This window comes from Pristis pectinata, chromosome 30 (assembly GCF_009764475.1).
Source record: "Pristis pectinata isolate sPriPec2 chromosome 30, sPriPec2.1.pri, whole genome shotgun sequence".
NCBI lineage: Eukaryota > Metazoa > Chordata > Chondrichthyes > Rhinopristiformes > Pristidae > Pristis > Pristis pectinata.
This window is the reverse complement of record NC_067434.1, coordinates 12,599,597-12,624,480: the sequence shown is the minus strand read 5'-3', so window position 1 is coordinate 12,624,480 and position 24,884 is coordinate 12,599,597. Positions and strand designations below refer to the sequence as shown.

Genomic DNA, 24,884 nt, shown 5'->3' with positions numbered 1-24,884 from the left:
AGAAAAACAACAAAGTGCAAAACTTTAATGAAGGAAGAGAGAGAGGTTGCAAACGGTGTGAGGGGAAGTGGCAAATAGATGGAAAAGAGCAAAACATGGAATTCCCATTATCTGGAGCAAATGATGCCACTTGGAGAACCTGCTGTTTATTTAGTAGCTGCTTTAAGGCAATGTAAAGCTTGAGTTTAAAGGTAAAAACTCCATTTTGTGCCTGTTTCTCTTTTCTCATTTTTTTCTTTTCTCATTTTTCTCTTTACATTCAACAAAATCTTCATTGCTCCAAACTTTCTATGGGAGAAAAATGTTGATAGTGATATTAATCATAAAAATGACAATTTTGTCTTGCTGCTGGTTTCCTGACTAAGGCTATTGATGCTGTATTTTTGGCACAGTTCAATTACTACTGGCCTTTGGGACTGAATGTTGGATTAGCATTCAATACAGGGTTTCTATCTAATTGGAGTAAATTAAGCAATTTAGAATTACTAAGAAAAATCAAATATTCTATGGTCAGTCGCAAGCAGACATCATCCAAACCCCACAAGAATATAAATAGGCATTCTTATTAGCAATGTCACTCAAATAATGAACTTTGATTTTTTTTTTAGGTTAGCCTATAATATGTAAAGTGAGCACATATGTAAAGTTAGTCTAAAATATGTGTTTTCTGTACAATTTGACAACAGAATGATATGTAGCATAGCACCACCCTTAGCATATATCTACTGGATATTGATTGCACATAAACCACTTTTTATGCACTTAGTGAGCAATGAACAGATATTAAGAGAGAAGTACATTGCTGTACTTTAGATTAATCAGAAATCTGTCTCTGGTGTGTAAGAGAATACAAGATCTTGCTCTAGAAAGATAAAATCAATGGGACAAAGCACCATTTGCATTTGATAAACTGAGGCTCAAAAATGTAGAAGTTAAGATAAGAGTAAGGGTAAGATATCTTTATTAGTCACATGTACATCGAAACACACAGTGAAATGCATCTTTTGCGCAGAGTGTTCTGGGGGCAGCCCGCAAGTGTCGCCACACTTCCGGCGCCAACATAGCATGCCCACAACTTCCTAACCTGTATGTCTTTGGAATGTGGGAGGAAACCGGAGCACCCGGAGGAAACCCACGCAGACACGGGGAGAACATACAAACTCCTTACAGACAGTGGCCGAATTTGAACCCAGGTCGCTGGCGCTGTAAAGCGTTACGCTAACTGCTACACTACCGTGTACTAAGTGAAAGGGAACTTTTGTGATGTGCTGGTGCTAGTATACAAGCATAGCATTCACTATTCTAATCTTCTTGTATCATGCACCAGCAGAGAAGGGCAATGATCCTGTCCAGAACTGGTTGTAAGGAAGTGAATAACAATGACCAAATGGCATTGGACTGTTTACTTCTTCCCATGTGAGGGAATTTCTAGCATTGAAGCAAATTTGGTTAGGAATTTGGCAGTGGTCAATTAAGATATATTTTTCCTACCATGCAGGAAATACTACCAAGGCAGTTATTAATGTGATTGAAGGTGACATTGTTCCCCTTGGTACAGTGGGGGTTGCAAGGAGATTAGATAGAAGTATTTGAAATCATGAAGGGCTTGGATACTATTAGTAGATAGAAAAAAAACTTTTTCCATTGGAAGAGCTTCAAGAGCCAGGGAACATAGAATGAAGGTGATTGGCAAAATAGCTAAAAATGAAGGGAAGACTGAATGTAGAATCACCAATCAAGTTTCCCAAAGAATGTTCCTGCAGATATTTCTAAAGAAGAGGAAAGAAAATGGATTTATTTTTAAATAAAAAACAATGTAGAAGTATTTTTTTGTCACAGAATTGTTACTGAAAGCTGAAAAGGTGAAAAGTTTAGGACTGACAACACCAGAACTCTGAAAGAATTGGTTTCAGGGCTTTGGCAATTCACAAAGGATGTGACTTGCCTTCAAAATAGGCTAAGGAACAAACCATCAAATTGTAGGGCTTTTATTCAAGGAAGCAGCAGAGGAATCTCAGCCATCCTTGTGTGGGAGGAAGATGTAGAGAGGTGTAGAATTGTTACTGTTCTAAGAGTCCTCTGGATCTTTCTTTCCATTCACTTCCCCTCGCCCCATCTTTTCCCCCCAAGTTCCACCCACTGTCGTGTTTTCGCTACCTCTTCTGGCTTCCCTCTCTGATCTATAATGATCAGACCTCAGCAGAGGCCTCATCTTCATTTCCCTACGTCCCCATCTTCATGAATTCCTAACACAGTATGGCATTGAACTCTTCTTCTGCTGCTTCCATGCCCATTTGGTTGACCAGAATCTTCATCCTAAATTATGGACCTTTACTCTAGTATCCAGAGTTCCTGATGCAGCTGGACCCCTCCTTTTGGCCACTATCCTTCATAAATCTATTCATCACTAATTGTTGAATTGCATAATTCTCTGTCCTAATTTTTCTTCTTCTCTTACTCATTCTAAACTACCCCACTTCTGAATTTATTGAACTCTGCTCACGAAGGACTAATCACAACATCATCATCAAATGTGCTGATAATGGTGATGGTGTGCTTTGATTAATTGACTTCCATCTTGAAGAAGCCAAGCAGCAGCTCTTAAATGGAAAAAAAAACTGTCTTTTGTGGCAGCACAAATGCAATGAAGACTAAAGTGAAATTGTGGACCGGGACAGCTTTGAGATGGTATGCCAGTGTTCCAATGAAGGTCGAGACCATGCAGGTGCTAACAGATAGTATTAAACGTGGATCTTAGGATGTGAAGAGAACAGTGCCTCGAGAAATGCTGGATAGCTTAAATATATCTGTAACCCTGGGTGTTTGAATGATGAAAGGAGGAATTTCAGTTGGAATCTATGTGGAATGAGTTGGACTTCGCTCAGGAAAGAGATAAGGATATGGAAGCAAGTTTTGGTCAACTATTCAACACAAAAGGGGAAACAAACCATGAGAGTGAATAAAATAAAAGAAATGGAAATCCTGTCAGCGAGTGGTGCAGAGCTTCTTTACGATTGGCATTCCTAGTAGAGAAGTGACAGCGAGTGCAACGGTAAATAAAAAGCAAATGCTGGATATCTGAAACAGAAAATGCTGGATGCAGGTCAAGCAACATTTTAGAAAGAGAAACAGAGTTAATGTTTCAGGTCATAGACCCTTCATCAGATCCGGGTTTCTGTTGGGGCTCTCTAATATTCTGCCAACTGTAGGAGGCATTAATTGTATTAGGTGTATTTATTTTTTTGGATTCATATTTAACTAATCTTCTTGGCTTGCTTTTGTACTGTATTTCTTTGCCATTGCTCTTCGGTGCTTAATCCATTTAATATCTGCTGTGGAGTCCTCAGTCTTAGAAGTAAACAAAAAAAAATGGATTGTTTTAGCCGATTGTAATGTAGCAGTCAACAAAGTACATTTAAGGGCATCATAATTAAAGGGCAGACCTCATTATAGAGGTTAAGCAGCCTTATTGTGTATTTCCATAGCTAAAGGAAGACAGCACCGGTGATTTCAGAGAGAGGGCTCCCTATGGACAGACATTTCTTTCAGTAATAAAACTTAAGACTTTGTGAAGTAATTTACAAATCTTCAAGTTGTTGCCTGAAATACTTTCTGATTTGTGGCTTCAACTGCTAATGTTGTAGCTACTGACATAAATTAGGTACCACATTTGCCAAGAAACTGTGCCATAACTATTCCCAACATTCTTTCTTTAGAGGTCTCCTTTCTCTCTCTACCATCAGAAACTGCATTGCTTAACTGTAACTCGAGTACTTTGAAATTTCATAAATTTCCATCAGGATTCTGTTGATGCATTTTAAATCGCACCTCTGTCCAGCAGGTTTAGCGGAAGACTATTATCATCATTTCTAGATTTATTTTTATACAAAGTTATCTTCTCGAGGATAAGAACCAACCTACCAGTGACTTTCTTGGATTAAATATTTAATATTGTGATTTTCACTTATTAATTACTTTCTGCTTTGTAATCAAACCTATTGGTCATATCATTTCCAAGTCAGATTGAAGATCGCACTCCATGACAGAAGGAAATCTCAAATTCAGCTTGCAAGCTCCAGTTTAAGCAACTCCATTTTTGCTCTCTCTCTCTCTTTTGCAGTCAGTCCCTCAGGGTTGAGTGTGGTCTGCTTTCATCTAGTTCTGTGGTTCTGAAATGGTTCATGAAGTCACTTAGCACTTGCCACAGATGGGGCAGGAGGTACGTGACAGGGCAGGCCTGTGGGTAGTTTGAAGGGTGATGAGTCACTGCTGCCATTTTTACTCATTTCTGTGTTTTTCCGATGAATGCACTTGAATTTCTCAATGTATCCCAAATGCTGCTCCTATATTGCATGGCCATTGGCAGGGATTCCCACAAGGGAGTCTGCTGTTGAGCTTCCTGCTGACTAATTTGCAGGATAAACAGGAAACTGTTTGACCTATATCACCTCCACTCCAAGATCATCACAACTTCATTCATCGAGCTGTAATATACAGATGATGTTTACACGTCCTCAGTTTTGGAGGCTAGGATCCAAGTTATCATCAGCTCACTCAGTGACACATACAAGAGAATACTTGTAAAATCAAGATCCTCTACTAACTACCTCTGATATCAATGCTGCCTTTGACAATAAAGGATCACGACAAGACCCTGGGAACATGGATCGCTTCCTGTATCGTGGGAGCCACCTCTCAACAAAGCCAGATATCAATAATGAAACTCAACATTGCCTTCAGTGTACCAGCAGAGCATTTGATTATTCTGAGGAAAAGAGTGTTTGAAGGTCAAGATCTCAAATTCAGCACAAAACTCTTAATATCTGGACAACAGTGATCCCTACCTAAGATCATTCTGAATCATGGCACCATTACAGCAGGGACCTCAGATCAGTGGAAAAATTACCACCAACATCATCTCTACAAAATCTTCCCAAATCCTCACGAAGGGTGTGCAAACTAATGGCAGCTTCCTCTCTCATGCCAATATCCCTACATGGAGGGCTTAATTGCCCTCATTCCGCTCTGATGAGCATCCCTGTTGTTCTCATGTACTTTGCATTAATACCATCTATTGAATACACTGCAACAATGTGTGAAGAGCGGAGGGCTTACAATGAAATGGAGTTGCCTGTTTTCTATCATACACCATCACCATGCACATACCCTGAGACCCAAACTGAATTGGAGGAATTCAAAAGAGCTTGCAAACCAGTGTGATATCTGTTCTGACATCACAGCTGCAGAGTATTCACAGTCCTAAACCTTGTGAGCTGTCCATTGTCTGTTACCATGCACTGATAGTTTAATTCATTACATTTCTAACCAGTGTAATTCACTATTAGGGTTAAAAGTGATATGCTGTGATTTTAAAGAATTTATGTTAATCTATTTTGTATCGTTAAATTTTATAGAAGCAATACTTTTTAATTTATTCTAGCCTGAAAATACTTGTTTGCACAATTCTGTTTCTCTGCATTTGTCTGAAAACTAAGTGTTTTTGTGCAGTATTGTAAAATATGTGACCTGCATGTGTGAGTATTCAAAGTTCCTGCTAACTTCTTCACCAGCATGGCATCAGAGAATAGAGGCTATTAAAGGCTGTGCAGTAGCACATCTCTAGAATTATGATGATTTCTAGTTTCCAGCAAGCTACTACCGTGAGGGCACAGTAGTGTGAGCATGTGTGAGAAGCAGATAAATATATGTACCTTTACCAGAAGCTCTGCTGTACTGACAAAATCAGCGGCTGTTCACAAAGCAGATAACAAGCTGCTTTTAATTCCATGTAGGTAGTGGGTAGAATGCACACAGGAATCACTACAGTGCAACTCTGATAAATATTTAAGATGCTGTTGATAACGCAGACTGAAAATAAACTTGAATAGAAACTGCAGCTGTAAATTTTTAATGCCTCTCTCAAAAAGAGCTTGGAGAAAACTGTGGGGATCAGAAGGGAAGTCAGATCTTTTTTAATTAGCTCATTAAAGTATGCATATTAATACTATGCGTGTCACTTGAATTAATAGGATCCAGATGAAAAATATATCAATGTTTATAAAAGGGTTTCATCTGAAAGGACTGAAAAGAAAATTGATTTCTATAGTGGAGAGTGAATAACCTGCTTTATCATTCCCAAAACCATCTGACTTCAAACAATCATGCTCTCAATATACTATGACTGTTGCAAATTTTCATCACTCACTGATGCTGCTCCACCAGGAGCTACACAGCTGTGGCATTCTGTGGTAAAATGGAAATTGCATGTGTAATTTATGGAATACATGGCAGGCTGGCGCTGATGTCACTGCACCATTACTACACTTAGTTCACTGTACTGCAAAGTACATACTGCATGCACATGCAAACACACTTGCCAATACATGCATCTGTGATATGCACACATGGGCATAGCCGCAAAGAAACAAGGTGTAAATAACCCCATCCCACAATTACCCTCACTTTAATAGCTCCCCTGCATTCAACAATCCTTGCATACAGCACTGCCACCTTCATATGCATTGTCCACTCCTTACATTGCATATGAGGGGGGCGGCTTACTCACAAGCTTCCCTGTACAGTGTCCTCATTGTAATACTGTGATTCAAAAAAGGAGGGAAAGAGAAAAGAATGGGCTATGAATCTGACATGAGTTATCAGCTAAATGCTCAAATCCATAAGTAACAGTAAAGTTAGAAAATCCTACTATAATTTGGTAGAATCTTCAGTGTTACAAGAGTAAAATCATGTTCAATAAGTTTTCTGAAGATATAGCTGGCATGGTAGTTCAGAAGGAACTAGTATTAACATTATATTTGGATTTTTAAAAAGCTATAAAGTACCACGTGAATGTTTGCTTTATAAAATAAAGGCTTGTAAGTTTGGAGTTAATAAATTGATCCTTGGTGCTTTACAACATATTCATAACTTGGATGAAAATATATAACTTTGTTGACTTTACAAAGCTAGATGAGAAAGTAAGCTGTGAGAAGACTTGGTCTGTAGAGGTATATATCCAGGTTAAGTGGAGTATTACATGGAATATATGTGATTATTTACTTTGGTAGAAAGAATAGCAAATCTGAATACTTTTAAATAATGAGATCTCCTCAAATGTTGGTGTATTGGTGCCAGTTGATGAAGTTCAGAAGGTAAATATGCCTGTACTGCAAGCAGTTTGGAAGACAAATCAATTGTCTTTATGGCAAGGGAGTTAGAGTACAAAAGTAAAGTCTTACTGCAATTGTACAAAACTTTGATGAGACCACATCTGGAGCACTGTATGTAGTTTTGGTCTATACCTAATCTGCATTAAGCGATTGAATATAGCTGATCTAAGTTCATTGATATTTGTAGGAAAGGGAGATGGTCTCTTTGAAATGTGTTTCTGAAAGGGATTGTCAGAGTGGATTTTGAGATGCCACTTCCTTAGGCTACAGAATCTAGAACTAGGAGACATAGTCAATGACAGGCAGTCATTTATTTAGCATTAAAATATTTTTTTTGAAAAGTTGTAGATCTTTTGAATTCTCTACCTCTGAGTGCTGTGGATTTCAGACTTTTAGGCACTGAACATCAAAGGGATCTGGTTGGAAAATGGACAACATAGAGGAACGATATGAAATACTCCTCTGTCTTTTTCCTAAATTCTTTATGTGTGGCACCATCCTATATTTCCACAATACACTACATTTCTGTCTCAATGGAATGAAAATAGGGTTTAAGTAATATCTCATTCTCGGTTGAGGCACAATCTTGATTCCTTGCTGCCCAGTTTCCAGTACTCATCTCTCTAAGTAATACCCAGCTCTTCACTGTACCTCGAGCTTCTATAAGGTAATTTTTTTGCCTTCGTCAAACAGGCAGTAATCTAACTGAGTTGATTATTTTCTGCTGGAAAATCTGCCCAATTTTTGTTACGCTGATTTCATAATTCATAGATCTGCTCTGCCAGGCTACCACATGCAGTGAAAGCATAAATTTACCTCCATGTTTCAATGATTGTGCCACAGCACAATCACCATATAACCACAGCTCAGCATTGTTTATCACATTACAATAATGACTGCACTTAAAAACAACTAAATTATCTAAAGAAGCACTTTGGAGTGGTCTGAGATAATGAAAGTCACTGTAAAAATAAGATTGTTTTGCTTTATTATCCTAAGATGGTAGTAATTGACCATCAACTTGCTTTGCAGCCAGTGCTTTCATTCTAAACCTACTTCATGAGATTTTAATGTAATGTGGGATTGGAGTAGCTTGTTGAGAATGAGTATGTTGGTTACAAATTACCACACTTATTAAGTTCAGTTGAACATCTTGCCATGATGAGTCACTCTTCATGGACCATGCCATTCCTCATATTTATTTTAGCAAAGCTGGTATTCATTTGATATAAAGTTTTAGTATAAAAGTTGACACCAAACAATGTGGGAAATATTAGGGCAAATGACTAAAATTTTGATGGAAGAGACACCTTTTAACAAGAGCCTTGAGGTTAGAAACAGAGTTGGAGAAGCCAATATACTTAGGAAGGGCACATGAGCTCATGTTGACAGAAAGAAGGTGGAAAGCAGCTTTTATGTCAAGGGGCATTTGGTTCATGTGGTCGTTTTATTAATTGTTCCCAGGTTATTGTTAGTTGGAACCTTTTTTCTATTACCATACGCTTGGTTGAATACTCTAAAATTAAAGGATTAAAGCTGGGTTTTATGCTGCTGGAATGCATGGTAGCCACACATACGTATATGCTGTAGCTCCAGTCCTATCTGCAGTGTTGGGAAAACAGAATGCAGAATCGAGTATGTGATATCCCATGATCTAAAATAAATTGATCATATACCTGTATGCTGTTAACAATTTGATAATATGCTGCAAACTAAATTATGATTACCTGGGTGAAGATTTATGTAGTTAAATCTGAAGTTCCTGGGTCATGATTGGACTGATATGGAACCTCAAGTTGATCCATTAACAAAGGGAAAGTGAGGCCAAGAAAATTTCCATGAAAACAAAGAAAAACAAAAATTCTTCCCTGACACTTATGTATTCAACTTTGTAATCTGTAACAGCCCTTCAAAAATCTGTTGCAATGCAATTATGCTAATAGTTCTGAGCCAGCTGTGATTCAAACATAGAAACCTATCATTATATTCCTATCATTCAATTGTTTTAGTGACATTAGCTGTACTATATTAATGATATTAAGGCCAGCATTAATTTAGATTTAGTAATATGACTTGCATCTGATGAAAAGGATCCATCGCATCATTTGTGACATATCTATTGATATGATGAATCCATACTGCCTTGTCAGTGGCTTCATTTCAAAGGATTTAAAGAGTTCAGTAAATAAATCATTTAAGTAAAGTCAGTCATTGCTGTCACATGTCTACATTTATAAAAAGTGTTAAATGATTAACTGGGGACATGTTTATGTTTCATTAGCAAAGATAATCTCTTAATTATGGTCATGATTGAGAGCCATAAGGTTCCTCACCAGGGAAATACAAATGGTTATTTCTCTCATTACTAGCTACTTTGTGTTATAAAGAGGGATAGTGATTTTAAAAAGCTTGATTTATTTCAGTATTTTAATCTTTGTGCAAAATTTGATAAAATCTGTTTATGTGATATCTGTTCTCAACTTATTTCCCACAATGCTGGGAAAGACCCAGATTGGTGGCACAGTTGGACATTGCAGGAAAATAACAAGTTGATTATCAGACAAAAACAGAAATTACTGGAAACATTTAGCAGGTATGATGAAGAGACTTCAAGCTGAAACATTAACTCTGTTTCACTTTCTGCAGATGCCTCCTGACCGTTGAGCAATTCCAACATTTTCTGTTTTTGCCTTGGATTTCCAAGAATTTTTTTACTTAAGACTAACAAATGTATATTTGTGTTCATTTCAAACATTGTACTTCCACATGGAAAAATAAGTAGAAATCAAACACCACAGCATCAATGTAGTCTTTCTTCTGTAGATAAACCGAGCGTGTCAAATTGATCTGACAATGTTTGCATAATGCTAAATCGTATTCTCCATAATTTTGAGTATTATTTTCCCGGTCTGGATCATATCACATTCTATCAATAGATTGTTAATATTTATGAACATCCAGCCAGCACTCTTCTTGTTGGAGGCATTTGGTGCTGATATGGTTTCATTCTCTCAGTCTCCCTTCTTACAATATGTTGGTAAAAAGTCTGTATTTGCTGTTACTGTCTGATCCACCCAGGTGAGATGAACAAGTCTGTTGTTTTGCCTCTGACTTGGAAGGTTCTAGGTTCTTTTTCAATTCAGATACATGCCAACAAAGATCTGGTGCTTATCGAGTTCTGACCACTGGACGATGGCTTTTGGATGAGAAACTAAACTCAGAAGGACTTAAGCAATCTCTGGGTGTTATTTTGAAGAGCCGGTGTATATTCTTGGTGTCCTAGCAATTATATATCCCTCAATTAATATTGCAATAACATGATATCTGGTCATTGAAGCTTGCTGAGTTTCCTACATCATAGTATGGACTATACATTGAAAGTTCTTAATTGCCTATAAAGTGTTTTGGGACAGCCTGAGGTTTCTCTCCCTGTCAAGGGAATCTCCTCAGAGAATACAATTCCATCGTTATAACATATATCAAGTTTGCATTGTGAAAGTAAAGAATTATACTCCTGGTAACTTACTGGATTTCATATTGCTTCACTGTAATTATATTCTTCATTAGAAAATACTATTACCTTGGAAGTTGGAAAATAACAATTTTCAGTAAAATGGGATCTGGTGCAGCAGGGGGAAATTAAACACAATATAACTGCAGAGTATCTTAGTGAATCATTATGGCACAAGATGGTCATGATTCACTATCAGTGGTTAATAAACTTCCTTTCAAAAATGTATTTTTTTAATATGCAGAATTAAATGTTATTGCTAAGGGTGATTTTTTTTTGTATTCCATTCTGACACTAGGGATGTTGAGTAGCAGGGATTTTCATGACTTCAATTCATGAATATCCTGAAAATCCCATTTCCCAACATTATGTAATGAATAATTCACTGGACAACGTGCAACACAAAAATATTAAGTATCTTTTAACTTTCAAATAAAAACAGAAAATATGAAAATGCTAAACAGGTCAGACTGTCTATGAGGTAAACAGGATAGATCAGGTTTCAGATCAGAACAGTAATGGTTTTCTCATAAAAAGTTCATTGACTTGAAATATTGGGCTGAATCCTATCAGCCACCCAGAATTGCCACAAAATCTCATTTCCCAATGTCTCCCATGTCCTTACTAAATGGTGGATATTTGCTGGATCTTTGAGGTCTGCTGTAAGGCATAGTGAGGCCTCTGGTGAGTGGAACACAAGCAGCCACTGGCTGAGGCCCTACACCTGGAATGTTGTAGGGGGACCTTGATGGAAAGCAAATTTGGAGGAGGAGCTTTGCTTTGTTCAGAATTGTCAAGGAATTTAACAGCTCTTGTCTCTCATATTCAGAAACATTTAAAAAGTTAAAAATTATAATAAATTTTAAAGTTCATTTCAAGCAAAGTGAATAAGAATATTAAAGAAATTATCACTGACTTTATTCTGCAGGATAATGAATCCCCATTCAATTGAATGGGTCTCCAATCCTATGGCAGGTCTAAATAGGTATAGGGTCAGGGCAGCGGATTCTCCAGTGTCCAGGCTTTGGCATCTGTCATTTAGTAAATCCCAGATTTTAGCAGGTCCATTTAAGCATGATTTGGCTGATCAACTTTATTCTTCTCTGCAGAGATCCTGCCCGACTTGGATAGTTCCTGTATTTTATTTCAGATTTCCAGCATCTGCAAAATTTCTCTAATATATTCTTTATATTCTTTCATTTATGTGTTCAATGCACTTGGAGTTAATGGAATGTATTTTTAAATGGCATCTTGTGCAACAATTATCAGCAACCTCAAAACATTTCCCAGCAGGTGACACTTTAGATTAATCAGCACATTTTGGAATTTGTTTTGTAACCTCATGGTATGAGAATGGTGCTGGAAATGTACATATTTGTTTGAGGTCTGCATAAAGTTGCATTACTGGGCAAACTAAAGGTCAATTGCTTCACTCTACAAACTATCCCAAATGCTTAAGGTTAATTGTGATCTCTGCAAGTGACAAACATTCTATTCACTAGCACTGGCATACTTTTTCTTGTAGAGCTAAAGAAAATGTGAATTTTGCATCATCTGTAGTTGATATCTTTGTCCCTCTCACGCATAAAATATAGGATACAATTACTTCAGTGAGTGAGACTCCAAACTGTTTGATATTTTGCAAACATTAATTGATGTGGTCAAACATGATGCTGTGGGTACTTGTTGCATTTTGTTTTGCTTCTGTGAATTAAAAGAAATGGCTATTACCTTTTAGCTAATTTAGTAGTGACAGGAGCAAAACATTGGTTAGCCCACAGCACTGAAGAGAGTGCAGAGAAGATTTACCATGATGTTGCCTGGGATGGACCACTTATGAGGAGACACTGGGTTGTTGGGTTTGTTTTCCTTGGAGCAGAGGAGGCTGAGTGGGGACTTGATGGTGATATGCCAAAGTGAGAGGCATAGATAGGGTAGATGGTAGGAAACACTTCTCCATAACAGAGGTATCTACAACTTGAGGATATAAGTTTAGGGTAAGGGATAAAAGATTTAGAGGGGATCTGAGGAGGATTTTTTTTCATACAGGGTTAGTTGGAATCAAGAACGCCTAAAGGGGTGCTGGAGGCTGATACCCTCACCACTTTTAAGAAATATCTAGACGAGCACTTGAATTGCCATGCCATAGAAGGCTATAGACCAAGTGCTGTTAAATGGCATTAATATAAATGGGTATTTAATGGTCAGCATGGACTTGATGGGCCAAAGGCCTGTTTCTAGGTGTATGGCTCTATGATTCTCTGTAGAACCAATGGTTCAGAAGTTATTTTATCCCTGCAACAGAGAATTTTTGTTTTTAAATCATAGATCAAACTGATCTGTTTATGGTGATGCCTTATTCTTTATGCATACTGCTGGGACAGATTGAATTGTGAGCTGCATTCTGCTCCATTGGCACATATTGTGTGTGTACAAGGTTCTTGCAAAAAATATCTCAAAAGCAATGAAGAGAAAAACACACTCTCAATGTTTTCACATGCAATATTTGTTGAAAAACTTACATTGAGCAATATACATTGTCACTAAAATATATCAATAAGTTTCTGATAATAAAATCCCTATTTAACTGCTGATTATCGTATCTAAAAAGCACTTGCATGTATTAATCTAGAACAATTTAAAGCTTTGGTGTAATAAATTGATTTGATTGCCAATTTCCTGCATATTTTACCATCCTTAGCCTTAATTCATAAATTATTTTGATTGCCAATTAGCTACTGTTGTATTTATTATTAATTAAATTATTGGCTGTAAGGATAATGTGCTGATATCAGTTTGGAGGTGCATCCTAAATTAAAGTAAAATAAATGAACGTGATGCAAGGTTAAGTATTTTCTTAATTAGGATTATTAAAATAATTCTTTGAAGACTGTATGCTGCAATTTATTATTCACCAGATTGCTGTGTAATAAACCTAGTGAATGAAGAAATAGAGTTAGGATTAGGACTGAAGAATGCCATTTTTAAAAAAAAGTTACACTTTTAAATGCTGATATGAGCTATTGTTGCTTAATTTTTCCTGCCTCCGAATGCTCCGTTGAATTTATGTTTCCACTGTTAATCTCCCTTTTCACCTCTGATATCAAAATTATTAAACAGCCCAAACTTGTTGGAATAACATTTTTGCTCTCCAACAGCAATGCAGTTTGATCCACATCCGAATTCGTAATGGATTAGAAAAAAAATGAGGATGCTAGAAATCTGAAATTAAACAGAAGATACTAGAAGTACTTAGCAGTTCACGTATCATCTGTGAAGAGAGAAGCTACGTTGATGCCCTTTCATCAGAACTATTCCTAACTTGATTTCACTAGTCACATATGCTGTGTTACCAGCATTTTCTGTTTTTGCTTCTGATGGATGATGATTCTTTTCATCAGTTTAAAGTCCTGACTTGTATTTTTCCTGTCATTGTTGGTTGGCCCATTTAGTTTCATAATTACAGTTTTGTTATTTTGTTCAGCCATAGTTCAGGTTCTTTTTCAGCTACCTAAGTCTAGACAAATGTTCTAGGGAAAGAGTAGGCCCCCTTAGGGACCAAATGGAAAGTCTTTGTGTGGAGTCAGGAGATATGTGTGATGTCTTCATTTGAATACTTCGTGTGAGTATTCGCCTGGGAACAGGATAGAGAGTTAGGGGAGATATATGCTGATAGTTTGGAATGTGTAGATCAGGAAAGAGGAAGTGTTATTGACAGGTGAACAAATCCACAGCACCTGATGAAATCTATCCTACGGTGTTATGATAAGCAAGGGAGGAGATCGTGGGGGCTCTGACAGAGATTTTTGCATCATCTGGGATTGATTAGAGGCAGTGGCATGGTTTTGTGCATAGGAATTCCTGCCTCACAAACTGAATCTTTTGAGGAGGTTACGAAGAAAATTGATGAAGGCAAGCAGTAGACCCGATATCCATGAACTTTAGCAAGGCTTTTGACAAGGTCCCACACGATAGTTTGGTCCAGTAAGTTAGAGCACATGGGATCCAAGGTGTTTGAACAAATTGGATCCAAAATTGGCATGAAGGTAGGAGGCAGAGGGTTGTTTTTCTGACTGGAAATCTGTAACCAGTGGTGTACTTTCATGAGAATGTCAGTGGTCTGACAGAGTCAAAGAGTCATACAGCACGAAAACAGTCCCTTCAGCCCAACTGGTCCATGCTGACCAAGTTGCCCATCAAGCTAGTCCCATTTGATAAGTAAGGTTGCTGAATACATGAAGATTGGTGGCATTGTAGATAGTGATATGGTTGCCTAAGGATACAGAGGTACATAGATCAGCTGGAAAGTCGGGCAGAGGGGTGGAAATAGAATTTAACTCAGTGTAAGGTAATGCATTTTGGGCTGTTTAATACTGGTCAGACATATTCAGTAAATGGCAGGGACTTGATGTACAGAAGGACCTTGGGGTATAGGTTTATAGCTCTTGAAAATGGCTACACAATTGAATAGGGTAGGGAAGAAGACATTTAGCTTGCTTGCCCTCATAGGCAGGGGATATTGGGTGTGAGAATTGGGACATCATGTTGCAACTGTACAAAATATTGGCTATCTCCCCTCTCTAATCTTAGCCCTGATGCAGGGTTTTGACCTGAAACATTGACAATTCCTTTCTCTCATGATGCATACTTGACCCGCTGAGTTCCTCCAGCAGATTGTTTGTTGCTCCAGATTCCAGCATCTGCAGTCTCTTGTGTCTCCTCTGTAAAAAAAAAACAAATTAGTTAGGCCACACTTGGAATATTGTGTTCAGTTCTGGTCACCGCATTATGGAAAGATGTGGTAGTGCCAGAAAGAGTGCAGAAGAGATTCACCAGGATGTTTCCTGGAATGGAAGGGTTTAGTTACAAGGAGAGATTGGATAGGCTGTAATTGTTATCACTGGAGTACAGGAGGCTGAGGAGTAACCTTGTAGAGATTTATAAAAATTATGAAGGGCATAGGTAGAGTATATAGTCTCTGCCTTTTAACAAGGGTAGTGGAATCTAAAACTATGGGACACAGGTTTAAGGGGAGACGGGTAATATTTAAAGGAAATCTGAAGAGCACGTTTTTCCACACAGAATGGTGGGTATATGGAACAACCTGTCAGAGAAGGTGGTAGAAGCAGATACAATCACAGCATTTAAAAAGCATTTGGACAGGTACTGTACATGAGCAGGAAAGGAACAGAGGGGTATGGGTCAAGTGCAGAAAAATTAGATTAGCATAGATTGGCATCTGAAATGCATGAACAAGTCAGGGCCTGTTTCCGTGCTGTATGGCTCTGACACTAGTCAGTCAAATGATCTTTTTTTACAGTATAATTTTAATAGCTTCTTTTATAAGTTTTTCTTTCAACTCCTGAGAGTTTCCTGAATGTGGCCACTTTACGGTGCCTGGAGCAGGGAGCATTTCCTGTTTCACAGTGCCATTTCTTTCTTGAAAGGGAAAATAATACAGGTTGAGCAGGAGATAAAATTGGGCAGGATTTTATTGAAAGAAAAAAGATAACAGTAGGTCTTCAAGAAGTTGTTAAATCATGAATGGGGAACTGTTTTCTCAGGGGACCCTATATTGCAAGCTTCCTTACTATCAGATAAAAGGTTCAGACTCTTGGGTGTTTGGCTTAAAAACGATTGTGGTTTTCTGATAATATTACAGTTCTGGATTCATTATATGCACTTACTGTCAATCATTAGGACTCATTTCAGTTTGTTAGAATTGATGGAGATTGCTCTCCCTTGGTGGCTGCAACTTGGATTATGGACATAAAACACAAGCACAGTACCAAAATAATTCCTAAAGTAAAGAAATGGATACTGACCTCTGTTGATCATGGTTCTGTGTCTTTGGTTGGTGTCCATTTAAAACTGAAATCCATGGTGATAAATGAATTAATAATGGGGAAATGCATTAACTATTGGCCTTTCATTTTTATAGTCAGTCATTTCTTTCCTGGTGGCTAAGCCATTCACAGTTGGCATGCTCTTCATGGTGTGATGAAGTACACAAATTAATAGTCATGTTGTACATGTAATACATCATCTCAAAATCATGCTTACTGAACAGATCTGATAGGACACAGTAATATAAATGTCTGCAATGCAGCAGAATTGTATTCAATTTTACGTAGCTACAGAGAAGAAGTAACACCCAATGGTACCCACTTATTCAATGGAGAAGCAGATGGTCTAAGTAAAATGAAGAGCCAAATCAATGCACAGGCCAAGATAATATTTGTTAAAAAATATACAATGGGCATTAAAAATATGAATTTCCTGACTAGGATTATATGCCAGTGAGGGGAGAAAATGGCTAATGTGTATATTTGTAGATAGATAGATAAATACAAAAAAATAAATTGCAGTTTGTGCAATTAGTAACTCAGTCAAAAATCAAAATCGAGTTTATTATCATATGCACAAGTACATGTATGCACAGGTGCAATGAAAAACTTACTTGTAGCAGCATCACATGGACATAGCATCATTTAAGCAACATTCACAAGAAAAACATAAATTAAACAAGTTATACACAATTTTTACAAGAAAGAACACAATTAGAACAAAAAAAAAGTCCATTTTAGTGCAAAGTGATCATCGTGTTGCTAAACTGACATTGATTAGCATTAACTAACATTAATAACATAAACTAACATTAGTTCAGAGGTTGCCAATGTGTTGGAATCGGTAAATAAATTATTTTTACTTTGTTTAGCCTAGTTTGTGTATTTGCTTTATTTGTTGCTCTATTGTTAAATTCTCCTCAATTTTTATTTTCCACATTATATTTTTCCCCCTTCCAGCATTTCTTTTTCTTTATGCCTTTTCCACAATCCTTTACATTTACTTAGTTCCATTCGGTTTGACTTAGGAAAAACTTTGACTGAAAATCCAGCCTTGCCGGCAGATGGATCATTATTATGATAAATGTTTATTTAAATATAGCATTATTTTGGTCACCTATCACTCGGTCCAGTTGGTCTACGGGTCTCCTCACACTATACAATAATTTATGCTTTCACTATAAGCTTCTATTCTCTTTAACTACATCCATGATTCATCTCAAATGGCCCCAGTGGTAAAGAGTTCTATATTCTTAACCACTCTGGCTGACAGAATTCCCCCTTAATTCCTTGTTGGATTCACTTGTGATTATATTACTCTTATGAGCCCCATTTTGGATTCTTCGAAAATGAAGCTATCATCTATATGGCTATTTTGTCAAATATAGTTTTAAGGATCTTTGTTAGGCATTTCTTCCCATAGCCTTCTCTTTTCTGGAGAAAGAGCCAACTTGTTGGATGTCTATACTCTAGGGATCAGTCTGTTGTGCCCAGGTATCATTCCTGGTTAGCAGAGAGGCCAAAATTTAGTTTAAGCAGGCAACTAAAGTTCACAAAAGCATCTGGGGCTGTTTTGCAGTATTTCTTCTGCTGCATCAACGGAGCTTTGTATTCCATTTCCCAAATCTGAGACATTGAGTATAGGAGTTAGGACGTCACATTACAGTTGTACAAATCTTTGGTTAGGCCACAGTTGGAGTATTGTGTATCGTTCTGGTTGCCATGCTATAGGATAGATGTCATTAAGCTAGAGAGGGTGCAGAATAAAATCACGGGAATGTTGCCTGGACTGGAGGGCTTCATTTAAAGGAGTTGTATGGAGCAGCTGGGACTGATTTCCCTGGAGTGAATGCAGCTGAGGGGCGAATATACAGAGGCTTATAAAATTTATGATGGGCATAGAAAGAGTAGGTAGTCACAGTTCTTTCATATGGTAGGGGAGTCTAAAACGAGAGGGCACAGATTTGAAGTGAGAGGGAAAAGATTTAAAGTGGATCTTAGGAGCAAGTTTTTCACACACAGGGTGGTAGATACATGGAATGAGCTGCCAGAGGAGGTTGTAGAGGCAGATACAGTTACAACATTTAAAAGACACCTGGGCAGGTACACAGTTAGGAAATGTTTAGAGGGGTATAGGCCAAATGCAGGCAAACGGGATTAATTTTGATAGGTATCTTGGTTGGCATGGAGGGCCTGTTTCCACGCTGTATAGCTCTATGAATCTATGCTGGATGAGGGGACCAAATGAATTGTATCCAAGTTTGTTGATGATGAAAAGCTAGTTGGCATTGAGTTGAGGGGAAGATGCAGAAATGCTTCAACAGGACACAGACAAGCTAAGTGATTGAGCTGAGGGTTTTTTTTAAATAGCAAGAGTTTAAAATTATCAGTGTTCAAAGGGGCTGGGGGGTCCTTGTACAAAGATGAATGTAAATTGATGTACTGGTACAGCAAAGAGTAAGGAAGATAAATAGCATGTTGGCTGTTGTTGCAAGAGGATTTGAGTGTGAATAAAGATGTCTTAATGAAATTGTATCAGGCCCTGATAAAATGACATCTGGATTATTATATATAAATCTGATCTTCCTACTTAAAGAAGGATGTACTTGTGGCAAAGGGAGTGCAATGAAAGTTCACCAGATTGAGAGCATCTGGTAATTGTCCGATGAAGAGAGATTAAATAGACTGGACCTGTAGTATTGAGAGTTTAGATGAATAAGATGTGATCTCATTGAAGTATAAAAAATTCTATGGTGCTTGATAGGGTAGAGGCAGGGGTGATGTTTTTGCCTGAATTGGGTGTCCAGTCAGTTCAGGAGGCACAGGTGCAAAATAAGAAGTTAGTCATTCAAGCTTGAGATGAGAAGAAATTCCTTCAGCCACAGGGTAATGAACCTTTGGAATTCTCTTTGCAAGAGGGTAGTGGAGATTCAGTTACTGAGTATATTCAAGCCAGAGACTGATACATTTCTGGATATTGAAGTAAACAACAGATGTGGAGATAGTGCACGAAAATGGTACTGCGGTGAAAGATCAGCCATGATCTTATTGAATGGCTAAGAATGAGTGAGGGGCTGAATATCCTACCCCTGCTTTTATTTCTTATGTTAACCAGACACCCCTTGGAATTTGAGCACAAAAAAAAAACTGCAGACCACCTTTTATAGCCTTGATGTCCTGAAGTGCTTTACAGCCAGTGAAGTGTAGGCACTTCTGTAATTTTAAAAAAAGCTAATGTACACACAATAACCTCACATTTATAGCCAAGTGAAAAACAACCAGATAACCCGTTTTAATGGTGTTTGTTGGGGAATAAGTTTTGGCCCAAGACATAAGGGATCATTCCTTATTCTTTGAAGTAGGGGTTTGAGAAAATTCACAAGATCATAAGACATAGATGCAGGAAGACATCATTTGGCCCTTCGGTCTTCAATAAGATCATAGCTGATCTTTTACATTAGTGGTGGTGCTTTCCTGAACTCACCCCATCTCTTGATTCCTTTCACAAAGCCTGAAAGCATGTACCACCAGGCTCAAGGACAGCTTCTATCCCGCTGCTATAAGACCATTGAACGGGTCCTAGTACGATAAGATGGACTCTTGATCTCACAATGTACCTCGTTATGGCCTTGCACCTTACTGTCTACCTGCACTGCACTTTCTCTGTAACTGTAACACTTTATTCTGCATTTTGTTATTGTTTTACCTTGTACTACCTCAATGCACTGTCGTAATGAAATTATCTGTATGGACGGTATGCAAGACAAGTTTTTCACCGTACCTCAGTACATGTGACAATAATAAGCCAATTTACCAATATCCAAAAATCTATTGATTTCTGGCTAGGCCTTATTTAATGTCACCTGTGGATTGCAGCGCTCCATTATTATTGCACTGGAGTGTCAGATAGAATTTTGCTCATCTTTGAAGATAGATTTAAACCTATAACTCTCTGACTCCGAGGTGAGAGTGCTGTCGGATCCAGTTACTTTCGAATCCACAGGTTCTTTCAGGAGTCCAGGAATAAGTTGAAAACAACTTGGTGCTTCAAAGTTTTATTGGAAGGTTTAAAACAAAGAAACATTCACAGAGCACATGGCACTAGCTTTGATGAGTCGAGACAAAGGGAACAAAAGATGAGCTCAGGCCAAGGGAGATGAGCAAAAAGAGAGATTAACAAAAAGATGACACCTTTTATACCTGAGATAAGAGATGCTCTTTAGCTAACAAAAGTCCAATCAGGAAACCTATTTGACACTTGTGGCCAAACCAACCAATGAAAAAAACCATATATTCACCTGATGGACGAACCAATAAGCTAGTAAGTGGCCATTCCTTCTGCTGCCACTTGAGGTGTATTAAACACTATACATGTTAAAAAGTTAATTAAAAACAGTCGAATCCAACAATACTAACCGCTGAAACATACACTACACCTGTATGACTCTATGCTATCACATTAATAGTATTTATTTCAATATATTTGCCATTGTGACAAACTACTGTCAACTAGTTTGGTGCATCTATGCTATTAGTAATTATACATAACCTAATTACTTGTTGCTTTTCTTCATAACCAGACTGATGAGCTACTGGGAGAGATCCAGGTTTTGCAAGAGGAAATGAAAAGAAAAGATCAGATGATAGAACAATTACAGCAACAGTTGGTGAGTTTGATCTCCTGTTGGAAATTGTTGCCATATCTATCCATTAATTGCTGTTAACAAGTGTTGTCAGCTCAGTTTTTCATAAAGAAAGGAAGGTAATGTTGCTGGGAGGGAAAGCTACTAACAGGGTCATAAGATATGCATGAGGAGTTCGCAATCTTTTGAAGTGATCATAGTGACTGGTTGATTGTGATCATGGCATAGTTGAACAGCGAGTTATTTTTCTGTGGTCATTTGCATTAGGTACAGTGTCACTATCAAAGGTGTATCTTGCTACAAGAGCATTTCCCCTGCCCATCATTGATACCACATTATTATTGCAGATAATAGTTTAATAATATGACAGCAGTAAACATGCGTGATGGGGGATGTGATTCAGAAAGAAAAAAAATCTGTTCTTCTGTGTTATGAAACATATTTTTGGGAAATACTGGCCTGGATTATGTAATCAGTAGAGAATAAATGGTGGTCAGCTGTCACCTTGATGAGATTTGCCTGCAGAATACTGTTCTAGAGATTTGCTCAAACTTACTGTGGCCATTCAAGGAGATCTGAGATCTCTGAGAGCACGGCAAGAGAAGGTATAATTCTTCACCAATGGGATGAAGAAGCTTCTTGGAAACTGACCCTAACCTAGAAAGTATAAAACAGAAAGAGAAGATAGATCATACTTATGTATAATTATACAGAAGACAAAATAAAGATTAGGAAAGAAGGATAGGATTAAAACAGCAAGATAAGACGAGGACAGACAAAAGGAAATTGCAATGTGTTTTAGATGCTCAAGATTAACTAAGTTCTAAAGGGTTGAAATTGGAAACTTTCAGTTCCAGAAATCTGTTCAGCCACAATAGTAAGTTATCCTGTCGCTGCAAAATGTATTTCTTAATTTTTCAGGCATATTTAGTGGGGATCTCTTAGGTAAATGTGGAACACCATGCCAGCTCAATCCATTGCTGAGGACTGTTCTAGCATAACCTGTGGAGCAGCAATAAATCTTCGAGAACAACTTCAAATTCCTACATTAACTGTGCATATTCGAGCTCTCATTTAGCTCTCTGACAGTGAGAACTGTTGGTCTCACAAGTTGGTCTGTCTGGCGAAAATCATGTCAGATCCTGAGGTCAAAATTTCCTCGCAGCTTGGTTGTCCCATAATGTTATCCTAGAACCACATCACTGGAAGATAACAGAAGCCATCACATAAAAGGAATCTAAAAATCTGATCTTAAGATGGTGCTGTTCACTCAAAACATGGATGTTTCTTTCTGATAATAAAATTCCCAAACTTTTCTTGTACATTATCTTTTTACTGTGTCTTGAATAGTGATGGGAGTTATTTTTGAACAAAAAGTGAATCTGCTAAACCAGCTACCCCATCAGTACAATACAACCAAACTGCTGGAGTAGGTGAAAAGGAAATGTCAATGTTTCAGGTTGATTCCCTGCATCAGGACCCTGAATGCCTACAGATGTTGCTCGATCTGCCGAATTCTTCCAGCAGATTCCAGCAAAAGCAGTTTCTTGTGCACCCATAGTAAAATACGTGTCACTGAAATGGATAGAATAAAGTGGATGCCAGTTTGCTGACATGATTTAAAAAAAAACCATAAATATTTTAGAAATGTGAAATAAAGTTAGAACATGGATCACCTATGTTCAGGTTCACCATATAACTCATGCCTACAAGGTCAGAGTCTGCCATTACCTACTACGATGCAAGCTGATGAATAGCCAGATATGTAAATTCAGACAGGCTGTCCAAACCTTGGAACATTTTGCTAGCCATTGTAGGCTAAGATCTTTCCCTGGATAACAGATTCTATTGAAATTCCTTGTGTCATTATTTTGTCACATTTCTATGTCAATAACCCACAAGGTACTTGAAGTTAAAGTACTGATCAAATGTTATTGACTACCCTAAATATTCATTCCTTCCACCATCCCTAGTGCACAGTCCACAGTGTGTACTGTCTACAAAATGCACAACAGTCGCTCACCCAGGCTACTTAAAAAGCATCTCATAAATCCATGACCTCTCCCACCAAGAAAGACATGGTTAGCAGATGCAAGGGAATGTGACTCCCCTGCACGTTTGCCTCCAAGTCTCATCAGGTCCTGCTTTGTGAATTTATTGATGGTCCCTCATTGTTGCTTAGTCTAAATCCTGAAACTCCCTCCCTGACAGCTCTGGTGCATGTTCACCAGAAGGACTACTTCAGATCAACAAGGTGGCTCACTACCACTTTCTTGTAGGTGATTAGGAATGGGCAATAAATGCCAGCATTGCCAGCAAAGGCCAGATTCTGAAAGTTTTGTAGCTGATTCTTTTGGGCAAAGTTACAGCAGATCGTAAAGCAAATCCTTATCAATGTTTGATCTTGGTGTTAAATTGGTCAAGGGTGATAAAATGATTTTGGGGTCCTTCAAAAGCTGCTTTCATTCTAATGCCAATTCAGTTAGTCTTGAAGTTAGCTCCAGGACTTATGTATCATTGAGCCTCTGAAATTAAGCAAGATGTAGAGATTTGATGATACCCTCTATAACTATTGATCAGTGCTGCAGCTACCATATCCAGACAGTTCCACCTTAATAACATAATTGAAAGAATGGCATGAAGTCCATGAGTTCAGCTTTCACACAGTTTGAATAGAAAATAAGATGCCTCTCAAAGCAAGAACGTAAATAAAACAACTCAATTTTTGTTGAGTATGAAAGAGATCTTTTAAATTGACTGGAGAGAAGCAGAGCTTCCCAGTGTTTATAATTTATTCTGCAGTTTGGCTAAAGGAGTCAGATAGAGGAAAGGTCTTTTTTTAAAAAAAGGCCTATAATTTTTAAATCAATCCCTTGTTCTGTTCACTGGAGCTTAAATAGTTTTCTTCAGTTTTCTTTTTTAAAGTGTTGTCTAAAGTAGCTGGAAAGATGATAATTGCTTTTCTAAATGAATTGGGGTTATAAAGTGGCTTTAGTCATTTGATGGGATGTCAAGGATCTCTGTCAAAACCTGTCATCAGGTTATCAATGGATGATTTGAGATCTGCATATCCATCAAATTTACATTCATGATAATATTGGTTAACTAGTCCTTCTAATGCCATTAGTTGACCTAAGGGAGCTCTAAATAAATGAGTCTGCAGAATTTATTTATATCCTTTGTGAACTCTGGAGCTGGATTTTGGGGATAATCTGCACCTAGACCATCTGAGTTTATTAACTAAAGTTCCTGTTTATGAAATCTGGATTTATTGCATTGGAAAGCCAGGATTAAAGATTTACTTTTAGGGTATACAGAGTACAGATTTGAAGCATTTTTGACTGACCCCAAATACAGAGTTTGGCTGCAGAGGGTTCAAGCTGGACATTTTCCTTGCTTGAATGAAGCTTTATTGAAAGCTTCATATAATTCAGCAGCTCCACCATCGTCCACTGTCAAAGGTCCAAAATTGTTGCATTTAAATTTTAGGAAATTCTAAATATTTTGCTGAATAATTGGTATAGATTTCTTTACACGCATCTGTTTTGATGAATGCTTGGGTGGTAGGGCAGGGTGGGGTAAGGCACATTTGAGGTATTGGAATTCTTGGTATTGATCTTGAAGTTAATAAACTTGATATTACTATTTCCAGCAAGTTATACATTATTCAAAGCTAGTATTCCATTATTACATCAAAACATTTATCATGTAGACA

General features: G+C 37.7%; 1 protein-coding gene across 5 annotated transcripts in view; it reads left to right on the top strand.

The window, feature by feature from the left end:
- Nucleotides 1-24,884, top strand: part of LOC127584733 (serine-rich coiled-coil domain-containing protein 2-like) — a 532,360-nt gene that overhangs the window by 399,543 nt on the left and 107,933 nt on the right. For all 5 annotated transcript variants that reach the window (XM_052041642.1, XM_052041643.1, XM_052041644.1 and 2 more), the window contains one exon: nucleotides 21,107-21,193. In XM_052041642.1, coding sequence (XP_051897602.1) covers nucleotides 21,107-21,193 — 87 coding nt within the window. The remainder of the gene's footprint in view (nucleotides 1-21,106; nucleotides 21,194-24,884) is intronic.